Source organism: Tachyglossus aculeatus, unplaced genomic scaffold (genome assembly GCF_015852505.1).
Source record: "Tachyglossus aculeatus isolate mTacAcu1 unplaced genomic scaffold, mTacAcu1.pri scaffold_101_arrow_ctg1, whole genome shotgun sequence".
Classification (NCBI taxonomy): Eukaryota; Metazoa; Chordata; class Mammalia; order Monotremata; family Tachyglossidae; genus Tachyglossus; species Tachyglossus aculeatus.
The window spans coordinates 1,134,360-1,154,177 of NW_024044842.1; the positions used below are offsets into that span (position 1 = coordinate 1,134,360).

The following is a 19,818-nucleotide window of genomic DNA, read 5'->3' on the forward strand; positions in this document are numbered from 1 at the left end:
GGCAAAGGGCGCGATTCAAGACATGAGCGAGCGAATGAAGCCCCCCTCCGCCCCCCAGCCGAAACCTCTGCGTGTTGAATAATATTTTCTTTATTTACAGGTCATCGGGGTCAAACAAATGGGGGGGTGGGGGGGGGGGGGAGAACGACAGCCTGGACCCCCCGAGACCCCAGAAGAGGGAGGCGGGATCGGGGAAACGAAACGGGGACAGACGGTAGAAAAAAAAAACGGAAAAAAACTGACAACGTAAAAAAAACGAGAGAGGCTGCCCCCCTCCCCGCCCAGCCAGCGCCTGGGGTGGGGTGGGGGGTCCCCGGCCCCCGACCCTACGCTTAAAATAAATTAAAAAACAAACAAGCTCCGAGCGGCCGGACGCCCTCCGCGCCCCCCGCCGCGGGTCCGTCGTCGTCGTCGTCCGGGGGGTCCGGTCCCGCGGAGCCGCCCGGCCCTGCCCGCCCGCCGGCCGTCCGCCCCCTCAGCCCGAGTCCGAGTCGCTGGTGTCCGAGGAGGACGACGACGAGGACGAAGAGCTGGAGTCGGAGCTGGAGCTGGAGGCGCTCAGCCGGGAGGCGGCCGGGTGCTGGGCCGACTCCGCCTTCTCCCCGCTCGCTGCGGGCACAACGGGCCGGCCGGTCAACGGGCGTCCATCCCGCTCGCCCACCCGCCCGGGGGTCGCACACCCACCTTTCTTGGGGGGCTTCTTGGTGGAGTTGAGCTGGCCGCTGACGTCCTGGAGGCGCTTCTCCAGCTCGCGCTTCTTTTCCAGCGCCAGCTCCTCCTTGGACTTGCCCACCAGCTTCTTCACGGCTGCGGCCCGGGGGGAAATGACCGGGCCAGGGTCACGCGGCGGCCGCCGCGGCGACCCACCAGACCCGACAGCCCCTCTCCCCCCGGGGGCGGCTCCCCACCCCGTCTAGCCTAGAGAAGCGGCGTGGCTCGGTGGAGAGAGCCCGGGCTTTGGGGGTCAGAGGTCACGGGTTCAAATCGGGGTCACGGTGAGCACTGCTCTAAGACTGTAAGCTCGTTGCGGGAAGGGATCGTCTCTTTATTGCTGGACTGTATTTCCCAAGTGCTCAGTACAGTGCTCTGCCCTTGTCGACTGGGTGACTTTGGGCAAGTCACTTCATTGCTGGACTGTATTTCCTAAGTGCTCAGTACAGTGCTCCGCACTTAGCTGGGTGATTCTGGGCAAGTCACTTCATTGCTGGACTGTATTTCCTAAGTGCTCAGTACAGTGCTCCGCACTTAGCTGGGTGACTTTGGGCAAGTCACTTCCCTCATCTGGAAAATGGGGGTGAAGACTGTGAGCCCCCACCCCGTGTAACCTCCCCAGCGCTTTGCCCACAGTAAGCACTTAATAAAGAGAAGCAGCGCGGCCCAGTGGGAAGAGCCCGGGCTTTGGGGTCGGAGGTCATGGGTTCCAATCCCCACTCTGCCACACGTCTGCTGTGTGACCTTGGGCAAGTCACTTCTCTGCTCTGGGCCTCAAGTTACCTCATCTGTAAAACGGGGATTGAGACCGAGAGCCCCAAGTGGGACAGCCTGATCACCTTGTATCCCCCGGCGCTTAGAACAGTGCTTTGCACATAGTAAGCACTTAAATGCCAGCATTATTATTATTATTATAAATGCCATAATGATTACACCTACTACTCTGGGCCTAGTGACCCCTCACACCCCACTTCCCTCAGCTGACCACCGTCATTATTATTATTAGCATTATTATAAATGTCATCCTTATTAGTCCTACTACCCTGGGCCTAGTGACCCCTCACACCCCACTTCCCTCAGCTGACCACCGTCATTATTATTATTACTATTATAAATGCCATCATTATTATTCCTACTACCCTGGGCCTAGTGACCCCTCACACCCCACTTCCCTCAGCTGGCCACTGTCATTATTATTATTATTATAAATGCCATCATTAGTATTTCTACTACCATGGACCTAGTGACCCCTCACACCCCACTTCCCTCAGCTGACCATTATTATAATTATTATTATTATTATTATTATTATTATAATAAATGCCATCATTATTACTCCTACTACCCTGGGCCTAGTGACCCCTCACACCCCACTTCCCTCAGCTGACCATCATCATCATTACTATTATTATTACAAATATCATCATTATTCCTATCTTGGGCCTAGTGACCCCTCACACCCCACTTCCCTCATCTAACTGCCGTCATTATTATTATTATTATTATTATTATTATAAATGCCATAATGATTATTATTCCTACTACCTTGGGCCTAGTGACCCCTCACACCCCACTTTCCCTCAGCCGACCACCATCGTTATTATTATAAATGTCATCATTATTACTCCTACTACCCTGGGCCTAGTGACCCCTCATACCATTTCCCTCAGCTGACCACCATCATTATTACTATTATTATAAATGCCACAATGATTATCATTCCTACTACCCTGGGTCTAGTGACCCCTCAAGCCCCACTTCCCTCAGCTGACCACCATCATTATTATTATTATAATTATTATAAATGCCATCATTATTACTCCTACTACCCTGGGCCTAGAGACCCCTCATACCCCCCTTCCCTCAACTGACCACCGTAATTATTATTATTATAATTTTTATAAATGTCACTATTATTCCTACTACCCTGGGCCTAGTGACCCCTCACACCCCACTTCCCTCAGCTGACCACTGTCATTATTATTATTATAATTTTTATAAATGTCATTATTATTATTCCTACTACCCCGGGCCTAGCGACCCCTCACACCCCACTTCCCTCAGCTGACCACCGTCATTACTATTATTATTATAAACGCCATCGTTATTATTCCTACTACCCTGGGCCTAGTGACCCCTCACTTACCTCAGCTGACCTCCATCATCATCATTATTATTATTACAAATGTCATCATTGTTATTCCTACTACCCTGGGCCTAGTGACCCCTCACACCTCACTTCCCTCAGCCGACCACCATCATTATCATTATTATAAATGCCATCGTTATTACTCCTACTACCCTGGGCGTAGTGACCCCTCACGCCCCACTTCCCTCAGCCGACCACCATCATTATCATTATTCTAAATGCCATCGTTATTACTCCTACTACCCTGGGCGTAGTGACCCCTCACGCCCCACTTCCCTCAGCCGACCACCATCATTATCATTATTATAAATGCCATCGTTATTACTCCTACTACCCTGGGCGTAGTGACCCCTCACGCCCCACTTCCCTCAGCCGACCACCGTCATTATTATTATTATAAATGCCATTATTATTATTATTATTCCTACTACCCTGGGCCTAGTGACCCCTCCCAACCCCACTCCCCTCAGCCGACCCCAGACTCGGTGACCTCCCCCCCGCCGCCCCGCCAACGGCCCATTTCTCCCAAGGCCGGTGACCCCTCGCTCCACCCTCCCGAGGGTGGCCCCCCGTTCTCCCGGGCCCCCCGTGACCCCCCCCCCGCCGTCTCACCGGACTCGCTGTAGGGCTTGCGGGGCTTCTTGCGCAGGCAGGACAGGACGTAGCCCTCCAGCTCGCGCAGGGTGGAGGGCTTGAGGGTCTCGAAGTCGATCTCGATCTCCTCGGGGTTGGAGTCGCGGAGGGAGGGCTCGCGGGCCTGGATGATGTGCACCACCCGGCCCAGCTTCTCCCCGGGCAGCTTGTTGATGTCCAGGCTCAGCTGCCGCTTCTCGTCGTAGCTCATGGGCCGGCTCTCCTCCTCCTCCTCCGAGTCGTAGCCCGGGCCCCCCGCCGGCCCCGCCGGGGCCCCCGAGGACGACCCCGACGACGACGACGACGACCCCGGGCCCGCGGGGAGGGGCGGCGCCTTCGACTTCTTGGGGGGCCTGCCGGCCGAGGACCGAGGGAAAGGTCAGCGGGGCCCCAAGGGACGCGACCACCCGCCCGACCCATCGGTGGCACGGAAGGAGCGCTTCTGTGCCGTACTGGGCGCCCCGGGGAGCCCCCCGCCCCATCGGTGCGCTATTTGAGCACCTACTCCAGGCACAGCAATTGGGGGAGCGGGCAGCCCGCCCCGTTGGGGGTACTTACTGAGCGCTTCTATATACCCCCTACTTATTGAGCACTTGGGCGAGGATCCCGCCCCTCCCCACCTCGCACCCCAGGCAGTGCCATTTACGGAGCGCTTCGGGAGACGGGCGGGGTACTCACTTGTTGGCCCCGGGGGGCCCGAAGCCGAGGGCCCCGGCGGCCCCCGGCCCGCCCCCTCTCTTGGAGGCCTTCTTGGGCTGCGGGGTGCGGGGCGGGCGGGCCCCCTTGCCGTCCTCGTCTCCCCCGGCCCGGCCCCGGTGGCGGTCGCCCTTCCGCCGCTTCTTCTTCTCCCTCCTCTCCCGCTTGCGCTTGGGTTTGGAGATGGGACCCTGGGACAGGGCGGCCAGCTGCTCGTGCACAGCTCGGAGCTGGGGACGGAGGGGGGTGGGGGGTCGGGGGGGGGGGGGGTGGGGAGTCACGCCGGACCCGGGTTCTAATCCCGGCCCCGCCACCTGGGCCGCGGCCGCTTCGCTGGGCCTCGGTTTCCCTCCGGCTGTCAAACGGGGACCCGGGTGGGATGGAGAGACCGACAATCCTCCACTTGCGCACAATAATAATAATGCTATTTACTAAGCGCTCACTACGTCCCCAGCGTTATTTTTAAGCCCAAGGTCAGCAGATGGCCCCAGGTGGGGCTCACTGTCAATATGAGGTCGCCGAGGCCCAGAGGAGTGAAGCGACTCGCCCAAAGTCACACAGCTGACGACTGGCGGAGCCACGATTTGAACCCACGACCTCTGACTCCAAAGCCCGGGCTCTTCCCACGGAGCCACGTTTTTGTTTTCCTGTCTGTGTGAAGTGACACGGCTGACAAGGGGCAGAGGTGGGATTAGAACCCACGACCTCCGCCCCCCAAGCCCGGGCTCTTTCCACGGAGCCACTTTTTTGCTTTCCTGTCTGTGTGAAGTGACACAGCTGACAAGCGCTTAGTACAGTGCTCTGCACACAGTAAGCGCTCAATAAATACGACTGAGGATGACAAGGGGCAGAGGTGGGATTAGAACCCACGACCTCCGTCCCACGGAGCCACCTTTTTGTTTTCCTGTCTGTGTGAAGTGACACAGCTGACAAGCTGATAAGCGCTCAGTACAGTGCTCTGCACCCAGTAAGCGCTCAATAAATACGACTGATGACGACAAGGGGCAGAGGTAGGATTAGAACCCACGACCTCCGCCCCCCAAGCCTGTGCTCTTTCCACTGAGCCACATTTTTGTTTTCCTGTGTGAAGTGACACTGCTGACAAGCGCTTAGTACAGTGCTCTGCACACAGTAAGCGCTCAATAAATACGATTGATGGTGACAAGAGGCAGAGGTGGGATTAGAACCCATGACCCCCCAAGCCCGGGCTCTTTCCACTGAGCCACGCTGCTTCTAGTTGAGTACCTGGCGTGGACTGAGGGTTGGACAAAAACCGCTAGACAACCGCACAACTGGTGTGTGACTGTGAGCCCACTGTTGGGTAGGGACCGTCTCTGTGTGTTGCCAACTTGTACTTCCCAAGCGCTTAGTACAGTGCTCTGCACGTAGTAAGCGCTCAATAAATACGATTGATTGAACGTGCCCACAACTGCGGGGTCACACCCAAGACCCTCGGCCAAGCAGGCCAAGCACGTGGCCTAGTGGGTAGGGGCCGCCTCTATACGTCGCCTTAGTCCAGCGCTCTGCACACAGTAAGCGCTCAATAAATACGACTGAATGAGCCCGGACCCGGGTTCTAATCCCCCCCAGGGCGGCCTCGGTTTCCCCCGCACCCCCGCTGCGTCCGCGGTCAGCGCGGATCACCTGTTCCTGCAGCTCGGCGAGCCTGTTGGCCCTCTCCTCCTCCGAGTCCGAGCTCTCGCTCTCGTCGTCGTCCTCGTCGTCGTCCTCGTCGTCGTCCTCCCCGTCGTCGTCCCCGTCGTCGTCCGAGGAGCTGTCGCTGCTGCTCTCGTCGCTGGACGAGTCGGACGAGGACTTGGGCAGGCCGGGGCCCGGCCCCCCGCCCCCCGGCCCCAGCGGGCCCCCCTCCGGCGGCTCGTCCGGCATCTTGGCGTAGCGGAATTCGAACACGTCCTAAAGGGAGGGACGGGGACGGGGGGGACGGGTCAGGGCCCGGGCCCGGACGCCCCCGGCCCCCCGCCCGGCCCCGCCGGCCCCCGGCCTACTTGGAGCTTGCGGGCCATGGCCACCACGTCGTGGTCGGGGGGGTTGTACTTGTAGCAGTTGGAGAACATGAGCCGCACGTCCGCCGCGAACTCCTGGGCGTCGCGATAGTCCCGGTTCTCCATCTTCCGCTGCAAAGGGGGGGAGGGAGACACGCTCGGTTCATTCATTCAGCCCTATGTGTTGAGCGCTCGGGGCGCGGAGCGCTTGGGAGGCGATCAAACCGCAGCAATGTCATCCGTTTTGCTTCCCAAGCGCTCGGTACGGCGCCCTGCGCGCAGAAAGCGCTCGATAAATGCGGCAGGGAATAACGGGACGCGTTCCCCGCCCGCGACGGGGTTACAGTCTAGAGAGGGGGAGGATGGGCATCTTTACCGGTAAGTCACAAATACGACTTACTCGATAATAACTGCTCTCCCGAGCGCTTAGCCGTCAAGGACTGTAAGCCCACTGTTGGGTAGGGGCTGTATATGTTGCCAACTTGTACTTCCCAAGCGCTTAGTCCGGTGCTCTGCACACAGTAAGCGCTCAATAAATACGATTGATGATGATGATGATGAAGTGCTCAACAGCTAAGAGTGCAACCCCCACTACCTAATGGCTAAATCACAGGCCCGAGAGGCCCAAAGTCACGGGTTTCTAATCCGGGCCCCTGCTACTTTCCCTCCGCGTGACCCTGGGCAAGTCGCTTCGCTCCCCGTGCCTCAGTGTCCCCTCTCTTGCCTGCGAATCCTCCTGTATTGTTGGATTGTACTTTCCCCACCGCTTAGCGCAGTGCTCGGCACGCAGTCGGCGTTTAATAAGCACAACCGGCTGAACGAATGGGGATTAAAGCTACGGGCCCACGTGGGACGCAGACTATGTCCAACCCCGGGTTGGGTCCGGGTTCTAATCCCAACTCTACCAGGTGTCTGCTGCGTGACCTTGGGCGGGTCACTTCGGTTCTCTCGACTCGGTTTCCCTCATCTGTCAAGTGGGGAACGAGCCTGTGAGCCCCGGGCAGGACAGGGCCCGCGTCCAACCCGATTTGCTCCATCACCCCAAGTACTTAATACAGTGCCCGGCCCATAATAAGCGCTTCACCGCCACTGTTATAATTATTCTCTGAGCCTCAGTTTCCTCATCTTCCCAACGGGGATTAAGAGTGTGAGCCCCATGGGGGACAAGGATACTGGTATTTGTTAAGCGCTGTCTATGTTCGAGCACTGTTCTAAGCGCTGGGGTGGATACAAGCAAGTCAGGTTGGACCGCATGGGGCTCAGTCTCAATCCCCATTTGACAGACGAGATAAATGAGGTGCAGGGAAGCGAAATGACTTGGCCAGGGTCACACGGCAGACACAATGAAAACAACGATGGTACATTAGGTGCTACGTGCTGAGCGCCGTTCGAAGTGCTACAGTGGATACGAGTTCAAATCCCGGCTCCGCCACTCGTCAGCTGTGTGACTCTGGCCAAGTCGCTAAACTTCTCTACGCCTCAGTTACTTCATCTGTAAAGTGGGGTTTATGATTGTGAGCCCCACGTGGGACAACCTGATCGACTTGTAACCTCCCCAGCCCTTAAAACCTAGTAAGTGCTTAATAGACGGTGTCGTCATTATTATTTACAAGGTCATCAAGTTGTCCCCCTTGGGGATCCCGGTCTTTGTCAATCATATTTATTGAGCGCTTACTATGTGCAGAGCACTGTACTAAGCGCTTGGGACCCCGGTCTTTGTCAATCATATTTATTGAGCGCTTACTATGTGCAGAGCACTGTACTAAGCGCTTGGGACCCCGGTCTTTGTCAATCAATCATATTTATTGAGCGCTTACTGTGTGCAGAGCACTGTACTAAGCGCTTGGGACCCCGGTCTTTGTCAATCAATCATATTTATTGAGCGCTTACTATGTGCAGAGCACTGTACTAAGCACTTGGGACCCCGGTCTTTGTCAATCAATCATATTTATTGAACGCTTACTATGTGCAGAGCACTGTACTAAGCGCTTGGGACCCCGGTCTTTGTCAATCAATCATATTTATTGAGCGCTTACTGTATGCAGACCACTGTAGTAAGCACTTGGGAAGCACAAATTGGCAACATAGAGAGACAGTCCCTACCCAACATTGGGCTCACAGTCACGGCCCCATTTGCCCGATGATGATGATGATGATGATGATGGCATTTGTTAAGCGCTTACTATGTGCAAAGCCCTGTCCTAAGCACTGGGGGATACAAGGTGATCAGGCTGTCCCACGTGGGGCTCACAGTCTTAACCCTCATTTTACAGATGAGGTAACTCAGGATCAGAGAAGTGAAGTGACTTGCCCAAGGTCACACGGCGGACACGTGGCGGAGCCGGGATTTGAACCCATGACCTCTGACTCCAAAGCCCAGGCTCTTCCTCACAGAGCCACGCTGACCGATGAACCGAGGCAAGCGACTCGCCCCCAGTCACACGGCCGGCGGAGCCGGGATTCGAACTCCCGACGTCCCCGTGAGCCCCGCTTCTCTTGTGCCTCCCAAGTGCTTAGTACTGTACTTCCCAAGTGCTTAGTACAGTGCTCTGCACACAGCGAGCGCTCAATAAATACGATTGAATGAATGAATGAATGAATGAATACACTATTTTCTAGGGCAGACACTGGTAACAGCCCTAAGGCAAGCCTGAATATTGCAGAAGGGAGGCTGGGGGGGAAGGGGAGAGGGGTTGTAGAAAGATTCAGCGCTTAGAACAGTGCTTTGCACATAGTAAGCGCTTAATAAATGCCATTATTATTATTATTATCAAATTACATCCTGCTCCAGCTATCCCACTTTTTTTTTTTTATTTCCTCTCCGGCTGTTCTTCCCCCTCAACTCCAGACTCAGCAGGCAGGCACTGGTTTGGACTCCAACTCCACCCAGGTATGGGGCATTTAATGGAGCAGAACTGCTGCAGCAGCTAGTAGCATTGCTCTTTACACTGCCTGTATATATGTTTGTACGTATTTATTACTCTATTTATTTATTTTACTTGTACATATCTATTCTATTTATTTTACTTTGTTAGTGTGTTTGGTTTTGTTCTCTGTCTCCCCCTTTTAGACTGTGAGCCCGCTGTTGGGTAGGGACTGTCTCTGGATGTTGCCGACTTGGACTTCTCAAGTGCTTGGTACAGTGCTCTGCACACAGTAAGCGCTCAATAAATATGATTGACTGATTGATTGATTGTGCCTACCCCGGCGCCTTCCCCTTTCACAGACGAGGAGGGCGAGGCCCCCGAGGGGGCTCGGGGGGGCCGGCCGTTACCTTGACGGTGCTGAGGTCCATGGGGTGCTTGATGATGTCGTGGTAGTCGTGGAGGCCCAGGGCGGAGGCGTCCACGGGCTTGTAGAAGGGCCAGGCGTAGGCGGCGTGCTTCTTGGACAGCAGCTCCTTGAGGATGGCGTTGCAGTGCTTCAGCTGCTCCGACAGCTTGCCCTTCTTGGAGCTCTGGTGCTGCTGCTGCGAGTCGGGCAGGTCCTTGCGCGGAGGCTTGATGGGGCGGCCGCTCTCGCGCCGGGCCGGGGGCAGCCGGGCCGCCTTGGGCTCCGGACCCCCCGCCGCCGCCGCCGCCGAGGCCGCCGCCGCCGGGGGGGCCGCCGGGGAGCCCGCCGGGGACTCGGGGGCCAGGATGGCCGTGGGCGTGGGCGTCGTCGTGTCCGCTTTCCGCTTCACCCCCTTCTTCTGCCGGACGGACGGAGGGAGGGCGGTCAGCCCCGGGGCCGTCGTCCGCCCCCCACCCGTGCCCGTCCCCCCCCGGAGCGGGAGGCTGCTCACCTTGGCGAGGGGCTGGGCGGGCGGCGCGGCCGCCACGGCCAGGAGCGGGGGGCCGGCCGGGTGCAGGGACTTGAGGAGGGGCGAGGCGATGACCGACGGGTGGGGGATGTTGAGGACCGTGGTGGGCAGCTCCGGCGCCGCGGGCGGGTACAGGGCCGGCGGGTGCGACATGGACGACACCGCGGGGACCTGGTGGAGGGACGCCAGGCTCCCCTGCAGGGCTGGGGGGGACGGCGGGACGTCAGTGTCCTTCGCTCGCTCATGTATTGATACCCACCCCCTTCCCCGGGGGCCGGAATAATTGACAATCTATTGACCACGTCATCCCTGGAATGCCCTCCCTCTGCCCATCCGCCAAGCTAGCTCTCTTCCTCCCTTCAAGGCCCTGCTGAGAGCTCACCTCCTCCAGGAGGCCTTCCCAGACTGAGCCCCTTCCCTCCTCTCCCCCTCGCCCCCCTCTCCATCCCCCCACCTTACCTCCCTCCCTTCCCCACAGCACCTGTATATATGTTTGTACGTATTTTTTTTAACTCTAATTTGTACACATCTATTCTATTTTTTTTATCTTGTTAGTACGTTTGGTTTTGTTCTCTGTCTCCCCCTTTTAGACTGTGAGCCCACTGTTGGGTAGGGACTGTCTCTATGTGTTGCCAATTTGTACTTCCCAAGCGCTTAGTACAGTGCTCTGCACATAGTAAGCGCTCAATAAATACGATTGATGATGATGATGATGATCTACCTCTCCAGACTGCAACCTCCCTGCAGGTAGAAACTGTGCTTGTTCTTACGGATACACAATTTATTTACACTAATAGGTCTCCCTCTGTACCCTCCCTGCGGGAGGAAAACGTACCCAGTTACAACGCTGACACAAAAAAAACTTATTTACGCTAGTCCACCTCCCTCTCTAGACTACAAGGCCACTGTGAGAAGAAGACGGTCCTGCCATGAAGATAACAATGGGTGCCTTTTTTATTTTCACTAGTAGCCGCCTGCCTGCTTGAAGTGTAACCTCGTTGAGGACAGAGAATCTGTTACAATAACACGAGATTTACTGACAACAGTGTCCATCTCCCTCTGTGGATTGTAACCTCATTGTGGGCACAGAATGTTCTCGTTCTAGCAGCGGTAACGCAACTTTACGACAATAATGCAGTTTTTCCCTTCACGTGAACATCTGCCTCCCTCTCTAGGCTGCAAACTCACCGTGGGGTGGGGAACGTGTTATAGGAAAGGCGACAGTGGTGCTTTGTTACGCGCTCATGGCGTGCCCAGCGCTGTACCAAGCGCTGGGGTGGAGACAGAGTCCCGATCCCACACGGGCTCCCCGTCTTAATCCCCGTTTTCCAGATAAGGCCAACCGAGGCCCAGAGAACAGCGGCAGTGGTACTAGTTAAGCGCTTAGTACGCGCCAGGCCGATTCAAGATAATCGGGTTGGACGGTCCCAGGTCTTCACCTCCGTTTTCCGGGTGAGGTGGCTGAGGCCCAGAGAAGTGACTCGTCCAAGGTCACGCGGCCAAGTTGGAAGAAGCCCGATTAAGTCAGGTCCTTCTGCTCTTTCCACCGGCTCTTCCCAGTGCTCGGTACAGTGCTCTGCGCACGGCAGGCGCTCACCTCACCGCCCCCCGACCCCGGGACGTACCAGCCAGCTTGGCCCCCTTCTTGTGGCTGTTCTTGGGGACGGTGACCACCAGCTCCTGCTCCTCGGGGGGCATCAGGGCCACCTTCTGCAGGAAGATCTTCTCCAAAGTCTGAGCCATCAGCACGATGTCGTCCGTGGGCTGCGGGGGACGGGCGAGGAGAGACCCCTTAAAGAGGGGGCAGGATCCCGCCTGCCGCCAACCCCCCCCCCGAATCCCACCCCAACGATGCCAACCCATCGGCCTTGGCACTGGGACGGTGCCAAGCAGGGGCCTGGGTTGAAAAGCAGCGTGGCCTGATTAACTACGGTGTTTCTTCAGCACTTACTACGTGCCAGGCACTGTGCTAAACGCTGCTTGTAGCCCAGTGGCCAGAGCCCGGACATCAGAAGGACCCGGATTTTAATCCCCGGCTCTGCTGGGTGACTTCCTTTCTCTGGGCCTCAGTTACCCCATCTGCGAAATAGGGATTAAAGCCGCGAGCCCCACGTAAGGTGGGGGCTTCTAATACTTGCTAAGCACTGGCTGCCAAGCACTAAGTCCCACAGAGGTGGAGGGTTGGAAACAGTCCCCAGTGGGGCTCAGTCTCCATCCCCATTTTCCAGAGGAGGTCACTGAGGCCCAGAGAAGTGAAGCAACCGGTCCAAGGTCACACTGCAGGGAAGCGGCAGAGCCGGGATCGGAACCCATGATCTTTGGGGCCCAGGCCCGGGCTCTCCTCACCACAACTGGCACAACTGCCCTGCATCCACCTTAATACAAATACCCAGCGCTCAACTGATGCCACTGTTACTATAATTCTTACTAACAACCTCATCATCCTTACCCCCGTTGTCACTTTTTTTTATTATTGGGGGGCACCAGGTACAATCGTGCTCTCTCAGGGACCCAGAGTGAAGGAAGAGGAAGTAAGGCAGCTAAGAAGCAACGTGGCTCAGTGGCAAGGGCCCGGATTCGGGAGTCAGAGGCCGCGGGTTCTAATCCCTGCTCCGCCGCTCGCCAGCTGTGTGTCTTTGGGCAGGTCGCTTAGCTTTTCTGGGCCTCAGTTCCCTCTGTCAAATGGGGATGAAGCCTCTGGGCCTCACCTGGGACAACCTGATGACCTCGTATCTACCCTGGGGTTTAGGACGGTGCTGGGCACGTAGTAAGTGCTCGACAAGTACCGCCGCTGTGAATCTTGCCACCCAATTTACAGAAGAAGCGACCCACGGCGGTCACGTGGCTCGGTCCGGGCGAGCCGAGGGGGCCTACGGGGGCCTGGCGGCCGTCGCCCCGGCGGACGGGGGGGGGGAAGGATGGACGGATGGTAGGCCCCGGCGGCCCCCACCCCCGCGCCTCACCTTGTTGTAGATGTAGCAGTTGGTGAACATCGTGTTGAAGTCCTGCATGCACTCCGTGGCCTCCCAATAGTAGCCGTTCTCCAGCCTCCGCTTGATGGTGCCCATGTCCATTGGCTGCTTGATGATCTTGTGGTAGTCCTAGGGGGGGGAGGAAGGAAGGGGCGCCGTGAGACGTCAAGCCAACCCCCCCCCCCCCCCCAGAAGCCCACCATCCCGCCCCACACTCACACCCTGCTCTGCCTCCGCCGGGGAGGGGGTCCCCGGGCTGCGGCCCCATCCCTTCCCCCCGCCCCGCCGGGAAGGGGTCCTCGTCCCACCCCCGTGGCTCTCCCCATCCCGTCGTTTTCCGGGGCGGGGGGGCATTACCTCCGGGGCCTGCTATCCGTGTGTGAGGAGGGGGAGGAGGAGGAGGAGGAGGAGGATAAGGAAGAAGAGGAGGAGCTAGGGATTTTGGCCACCGTGGTCCTCTCCTAACCAGGGGCGGGTATCTGCAAAAGGGAGCCAGGTGACAACACGTTAGGGCGAGGGGGCCGGGGACTTGGGGGGTCTGAGCCGGGTTCCCCGACTGCCCGGGCTGGGGGAGGGTCCTCCCGGGGCCGCAGCGGCTGCTCTAGGCTCCCCGCGCCCTCCCCCGGCACCCCGCACTCAGTCACACACGCGGCAGCGTCCCCGTCCCTGCCCGGGGGGGGTTCGGGGGTGGGGGGTCTTCGGGGGCGGGATGGGGAGGGGGGGGCACTCACCGGAAGGCCCAGCTTGACGGCGTCCACGGGCTGCCGGAAGGGCCAGGCGAACTGGTGCTTCCACAGGGCCTTCATGACCACCTTGTGCAGGTACTGCAGCTGGTTGGTGAGCCGGCCGGGCTTCTTGGGGTTGGACACCTCGGGCGGCAGCGGGTTGGCGGGCAGCAGGTGCAGGGCGGGCACCGCCGCCATGGTGGGGCTCTCGAAGCCCTCGTACAGCAGCGACGGCTTGCGGATGCGCTTGCCGGGGGCCGCCGCCTCGGGGCCCAGGGCCAGGAGGCCCGGGTTGCCCTCGCTGGGGATCCTGGGGGTGGGGGAGACCCCGGACTCAGTGATGGGGGGGCGGGGCTGACCCCCGGATGCACCCACGGGGATGGAGATGGGAGGACCGCTGGCGGTTGCCGTGGCGACACCACCTCAGGGCAACTGGGAAGGGGAGGGGACCCCGAGCGAGTGGAGAGAAAGCATTAGAACGAGCCCCCCGCCCCGATGGAGATGGGACCCCCGCCATCCCATTTACAACAACGCCTGTTTACTTGTTTGGACGCTTGTCTCCCCCGCTCCTAACACCCCACTAGGAATTGCCTCTGTTGCCGAATTATACTTTCCAAGCCTTTGGTGCAATGTTCTAAACGCGATAAGCGATCTATAAACACCACTAAAAGACTGAATGAATGAGAACTGCTGTTCCAAGCGCTTACTACAGTGCCTTGCACACGGCGAACGCCCGGTAAATCCGATGAAACGGACTAATTTGAGAGAAGGTCACGCCTCCCCTCCGGGAAAGAAAAAAAAAAACATTCATTCATTCAATCGTATTTACTGAGCACTTGATGTGTACTCTATTTATTTATTTTACTTGTACATTTCTATCCTACTTATTTTGTTGGTATGTTTGGTTCTGTTCTCTGTCTCCCCCTTTTAGACTGTGAGCCCACTGTTGGGTAGGGACTGTCTCTATGTGATGCCAATTTGTACTTCCCAAGCGCTTAGTACAGTGCTCTCTGCACATAGTAAGCGCTCAATAAATACGATTGATTGATTGATTCCAAGCACTGTACTGAGCGACTGGGAAGTACAATTCGGCCACACACGGAGGCGGGGGGAGGGGCAGGTGCCGATGTCCCTGAAAACCCCCGAACCGGGTCAAGGTCGAGTGGACTGGGCGCTCAGTACGCTGCTCTGTTGGTTCAGCAGGCACTCAATCAATAACGGCAGGACGAACAAATTCATTGCTTAGAACAGTGCCTGGCACGCAATAAACGCCTAACAGATACCATCATCATCATTATCATTCTTCATCATCAATCGTATTTATTGAGTGCTATGTGCAGAGCACTGTACTAAGCGCTCGGAAATACAAATTGGCAACATTCTTCACCACAAACTGCATACCCGACACTGTACTGAGTGCTTAAGAAGGTACAGAGAACGGGTCAATGGTAAGCGCAACACGATTGATTGAACGAATGACAGTCTGTCGCCGATTGGTACTTGCCCAGCGTTTAGTCCAGTGCTCTGCACGCAGTGAGCGCTCAACCAATACGGTGGAATAACGAACGACTCCTTATCTATCGCCGAATTGCACTTTCCAAGCGCTTAGCCAGGTGCTAAGACTGTGAGCCCGCTGTTGGGTAGGGACTGTCTCTATGTGTTGCCAATTTGTACTTCCCAAGCGCTTAGTACAGTGCTCTGCACATAGTAAGCGCTCAATAAATACGATTGATTGCTCACCACGGTAAGCGCTCAATAAATAAGAATGAATGAATGACTACCTTGCCGATTGGTACTTCCCAAGCCTTTAGCCCAGTGCTCTGCACGCAGTAGGCGCTCACTACGGGTGAACGAATGAATGCCCGTCCGTTGACGGTTGGTCCTTCCCGGGCGCTTAGCCCAGTGCTCTGCACACAGGAAGCGCTCTCCACGATTGATGCCCGCCTGTTGTAGTGCTTCCCAAACAGGCGCTTAGTCCAGCGTAAGCGCTCACTATGACTGAACGAACGAATGAATGCCCGCCTGCGGCCGGTTGGACCTTCTCAAGCGCACAGGAAGCGCTCACTACGACTGAACGAATGAATGCCCATCTGTGGCCGGTGGGTCCATCCCAGGCGCTTAGCCCAGTGTAAGCGCTCACTACGACTGAACGAATGAATGAATGTCCGCCTGTGGCCGCTTTGGTCCTTCCCAAGCGCACAGTAAGCAATCACTACGACTAAACGAATGAATGAATGAATGCCGGCCTGCGGCCGGTTGGTCCTTCCCAGTGCAAAGGGGCGCTCAATAAATACAGCCGACTGAATGTGAGCCCACCGTTGGGTAGGGACTGTCTCTATATGGTGCCACCTTGTACCTCCCAAGCGCTTAGTACGGTGCTCTGCACACAGTAAGCGCTCAATAAATACGACTGATGATGATGATGACTGTCTCTATCTGTTGCCAACTTGTACTTCCCAAGCGCTTAGTACGGTGCTCTGCACACAATTAGCGCTCAATAAATACGATTATTGATGATGACTGTATATGTTGCCAACGTGTACTTCCAATCGCTTACTACGGTGCTCTGCACACAGTAAGCGCTCAATAAATACGACTGATGATGATGATGACTGTCTCTATATGTTGCCAACTTGGACTTCCCAAGCGCTTAGTACGGTGCTCTGCACACAATAAGCGCTCAATAAATACGATTGATGATGACCGTCTCTATATGCTGCCAACTTGTACTTCCCAAGCGCTTAGTACGGTGCTCTACACACAGTAAGCGCTCAAATACGATTGATGATGATGACTATCTCCACATGTTGCCAACTTGTACTTCCCAAGCGCTTAGTACGGTGCTCTGCACACAGTAAGCACTCAATAAATACGATTGACGACGATGATGACTATCTCTATAAGCTACCAACTTGTACTTCCCAAGCGCTTAGTACGGTGCTCTGCACACAGTAGGCGCTCAATAAATACGACTGATGATGACCATCTTGCCAACTTGTACTTCCCAAGCGCTTACTACAGTGCTCTGCACACAGTAGGCGCTCAATAAATACGACTAATGATGATGATGACTATGTTGCCAACTTGCACTTCCCAACCGCTTACTACGGCGCTCTGCACACAGTAGGCGCTCAATAAATACGACTAATGATGATGATGATGGTGACTATGTTGCCAACTTGCACTTCCCAACCGCTTACTACGGCGCTCTGCACGCAGTAGGCGCTCAATAAATACGGATTGATTGAGCCCCCCTCCCCGAGCTGGGGCGTGGGAATCCGGGCCTCCAGGGCCCCCCGGCTGGGATGAAGGATGCGGGGGCGGTTGCCACGGCGACCAAAGAGGGGGGGGCGCCCCGGCCGGGTACCTACTTGCCGTGCGGGTTCACGTTCTGCAGCATGGTGGCTGTGGAGGACGCCCCGTCGTCGCCTCCTCTTCTTCCGTGGTGGTCGTCGTCGTCACCCGTAGCTCCGGCCCCGCATCCCCCGGGTCGGGGGTCCGGCGGGGCCGAGGATGCGCCCCCCGGGCCAGCCTAGGCCCCTTAGACGGCTGGGCCGCGGGGGCGGGCCGGGGGCGGGCCGGGGGCGGGGGGGCCCCCAATATAAGTCGAGGCGGGTGGGGCGGGGTCCCCCGCGTCCTCCGGGGCCGGTCCCGGCGGCGTCCGGCTCCGCCTCGGGGTCGGATGGCGACGGATGGCGCCGGCCGGTGGCGGCTCAGGCCGACGGCGCCGCCTCCATCTTGGATACCCAACTTGACGGGGGGGGGGGGGAGGGGGCGGGATGGGGGGGGGGATTCGTCCGCCGGCGCCCCGCCCAAGGGGCCGGGGCCAAACGGGGGGCAACCGGGGGACCTAGGGGGTGTCCCGTCCCCGCCGGGGCCGGTCCCGGGCCGCCGCGGGGCCCATTTCGGGTCGGATGGAGGCGGATCGGAATGGCGGCCGCCGCCCGCTGCTCCCCGCCGCTCTACACACGGCTCCGCTCCGGCGCGAAATGGCGCCGCCGAGCGCCGCGCCGGCCCTTTATATACGCCCGCGGGGGGCGGGGCCGGCGCCGAGCGTCCCCGCGCGCGCGCGCCCGCGCCCCGCCCATTGGGCCGCGCGGGGAGCGCCCGCGCCGCGCGCCGGCGCCCCATTGGCCGGCCGCGCCGGTGACGTCACCCGCGGCGGCCGCCCATTGGCCGCCCGCGCCCCCGCCCGCCCATTGGCGGAGGCCGGGCGGGCCGGGCCAACCGCGGCTCCCCCATTGGGCGGCGGCCTCGCGCCGCGGCGGTTGGCGGGTCTCCTCGGCGGCGCCGCCCTGCGAGGGGGGGAGGAAGGAGACGGCGCCATCTTAGAACCCAAGGCCTCCCTGAGGGGAGGGAGAAAAACACGCCTAAATGACAAATAAACCCTCCCGTCCCCGCCATCGCCCCGGCTAGGCAGACCCCCAAGCTCTTCCCGCCCGCTGCAACGCCGTTTTCCCCCCCAAGCCAACGCCTTCCCCTTCCCCTCACGACAACAAGACTCCCCTCAAAAATGGCGGTCGTCCTCCTCGCCCCCCCCCACTGTGGGCGTTTAGTACACCGCCCCCCACACGGTAGACGGTCCAAACGGTCAATTCTTAAAAATGGCACCCCTGAAGGGGCCCCGCGCCCGCAGCCCCCAACGCCCTCACCACCGGAAGTGCTTGACCAAAGCGGGCCTGGTCCTCAGCAGTCGGCCTGGGCCCCCCAAAATGGGGGCCATGGTGTCCTTCTGCCCTCTCCCCCCCACCTTCTTCCTTGACCCCTCCCCTCCTCCCGCCCCTTCCCCCCCAAATCCAACCCCACCGCCCAGGAGGGAGGGAGGGGCGTTAGCCACCTCGCCCCCATCTTCCCCACCCCCTCCAGGAAGGCCTCCATTGAGGGATGGGGGGGATTGGGGATCCCTCCCCATACGAGAACAGCGCTTCGCACACAGTTGTTGCCTAAAAACCATTGTTATGGTTGCTATTCTCCCCCTCTGAGGCGGTGCAAGGGGGAGCTAAGATGGCCGCGGGCCGGGCCTTGCCCCCCGTGACGCGGCATCTTGGGCAACAAGGGGGGGGGGGGAAACAGCCAAGGTGGGAAAAGGGGTGGGGGCGCCGGGATATACACTGGCACTCCTCCCCCAACTCCTCGGGAATTCTGGAAAACCACGCCAACGCAGGCTGGGGGGGCCTGGCCTCCCTCCCTCCCACGCCTGAGTCACCGCCCGCAGCTGCTGCGACACCCAAAATGCTGCATTGGAGCTGCACAAAGCGGAGACCCCCCCACCAAAATAGTAGCCCCATTCACTCCCCTTCCTCACTTAGGCCCTCCCGGGCCCGGAAATTGGGGTGGGGGCGCTTAGAAAAGCCCCCAAAGGGGCGTCCTATCAATTGCCCATCCCCCTTGTTGAGTCTTTCCCTCCCCCCCAACCAGGTTTTGGGGGGCGGGGACCCCCCCATGTCGCCCCCCATCACCAAAACCAGGCCCCAAGACACGCAGCCAAGTGCTCAGTACAGTGCTTTGAACACAGTAAGCGCTCACTATGAAGCCCCCCCACAACCTCGGGCCACGTGATCAATGCGGGCCCAAAAACGGGGGTCAAAAAGTGGGCGGGTGGGGGACTAAACCACCAGGACCCCCCCCTTCCAACTCGGGCGTATCTGCTGGGCGTTTACTACGTGCAAAGCACTGTACTGAGCGATTGGGTGAGGCCAATGCGGCAATAAAGAAGACACATCAAAGGCCAACAATGGATTCCCCCCCCCCATTCCAGGTTACTGGACGCTCCCTACGTGCACAGCAACGTACTGAGCGTTTGGGGGACTAAAATAACAATAAACATTCTTTTCCAACAGAGGACCTTCCCCCCCTCGTATTGCATAGTATTTACTAGGCCTCCAAAACACTGCAATGAGGGGCCTAAAATCCAATAAGGGCGTTCTTTGCCAGCAAGGAACCGCCCAACCATCCATGTAGCACATTTACTGGCCATTCACTGCGTGCAGGACACTGTACTGAGCGCTGGGGAGACTAAAACACAACAATGAACACATTCTTTGCGAGTCAGCAGCCCCTCCCCGATTGCTTCGTTTTTACTGGGCCCTCACGGCGTCCAGAACTCTGTAGTAGATGCCTCAGTGAC

General features: G+C 58.2%; 1 protein-coding gene across 3 annotated transcripts; it reads right to left on the reverse strand.

The window, feature by feature from the left end:
* Positions 1 to 406: 406 nt before the first annotated feature.
* Positions 407 to 17,240, reverse strand: BRD2 (bromodomain containing 2). 3 transcript variants are annotated; one of them, XM_038742218.1, is made up of 12 exons: positions 17,063 to 17,240; positions 13,698 to 14,001; positions 12,958 to 13,095; positions 11,620 to 11,758; positions 9,977 to 10,197; positions 9,467 to 9,883; positions 6,196 to 6,324; positions 5,834 to 6,103; positions 4,172 to 4,380; positions 3,473 to 3,846; positions 685 to 807; positions 407 to 609 (listed from the first exon to the last, which is right to left on the reverse strand). In XM_038742218.1, exons 1-12 carry the CDS (start codon positions 17,089 to 17,091, stop codon positions 476 to 478), a joined length of 2,487 nt encoding a protein of 828 aa, XP_038598146.1. In that variant the 5' UTR covers positions 17,092 to 17,240; the 3' UTR covers positions 407 to 475. The 3 variants fall into 3 exon arrangements, with proteins under 3 accessions (XP_038598146.1, XP_038598145.1, XP_038598147.1); XM_038742217.1 differs by having other exon boundaries at positions 4,172 to 4,419; XM_038742219.1 differs by lacking the exons at positions 13,698 to 14,001; positions 17,063 to 17,240 and adding an exon at positions 13,324 to 13,419 and having other exon boundaries at positions 4,172 to 4,419.
* Between the last annotated feature and the right edge of the window lie 2,578 nt (positions 17,241 to 19,818).

Bases quoted from the DNA above. Each gene is read 5' to 3' on its own strand.
- BRD2 (XM_038742217.1), bottom strand. From the start codon at position 17,091: ATGCTGCAGAACGTGAACCCGCACGGCAA. The intron at 13,096-13,697 runs GTGAGTGCCCCC...TCCCCCCCCTAG, and splicing joins CCGTCAAGCTGGGCCTTCCG to GACTACCACAAGATCATCAA. The intron at 9,884-9,976 runs GTGAGCAGCCTC...TCCGTCCGGCAG, and splicing joins CCGCCCAGCCCCTCGCCAAG to AAGAAGGGGGTGAAGCGGAA.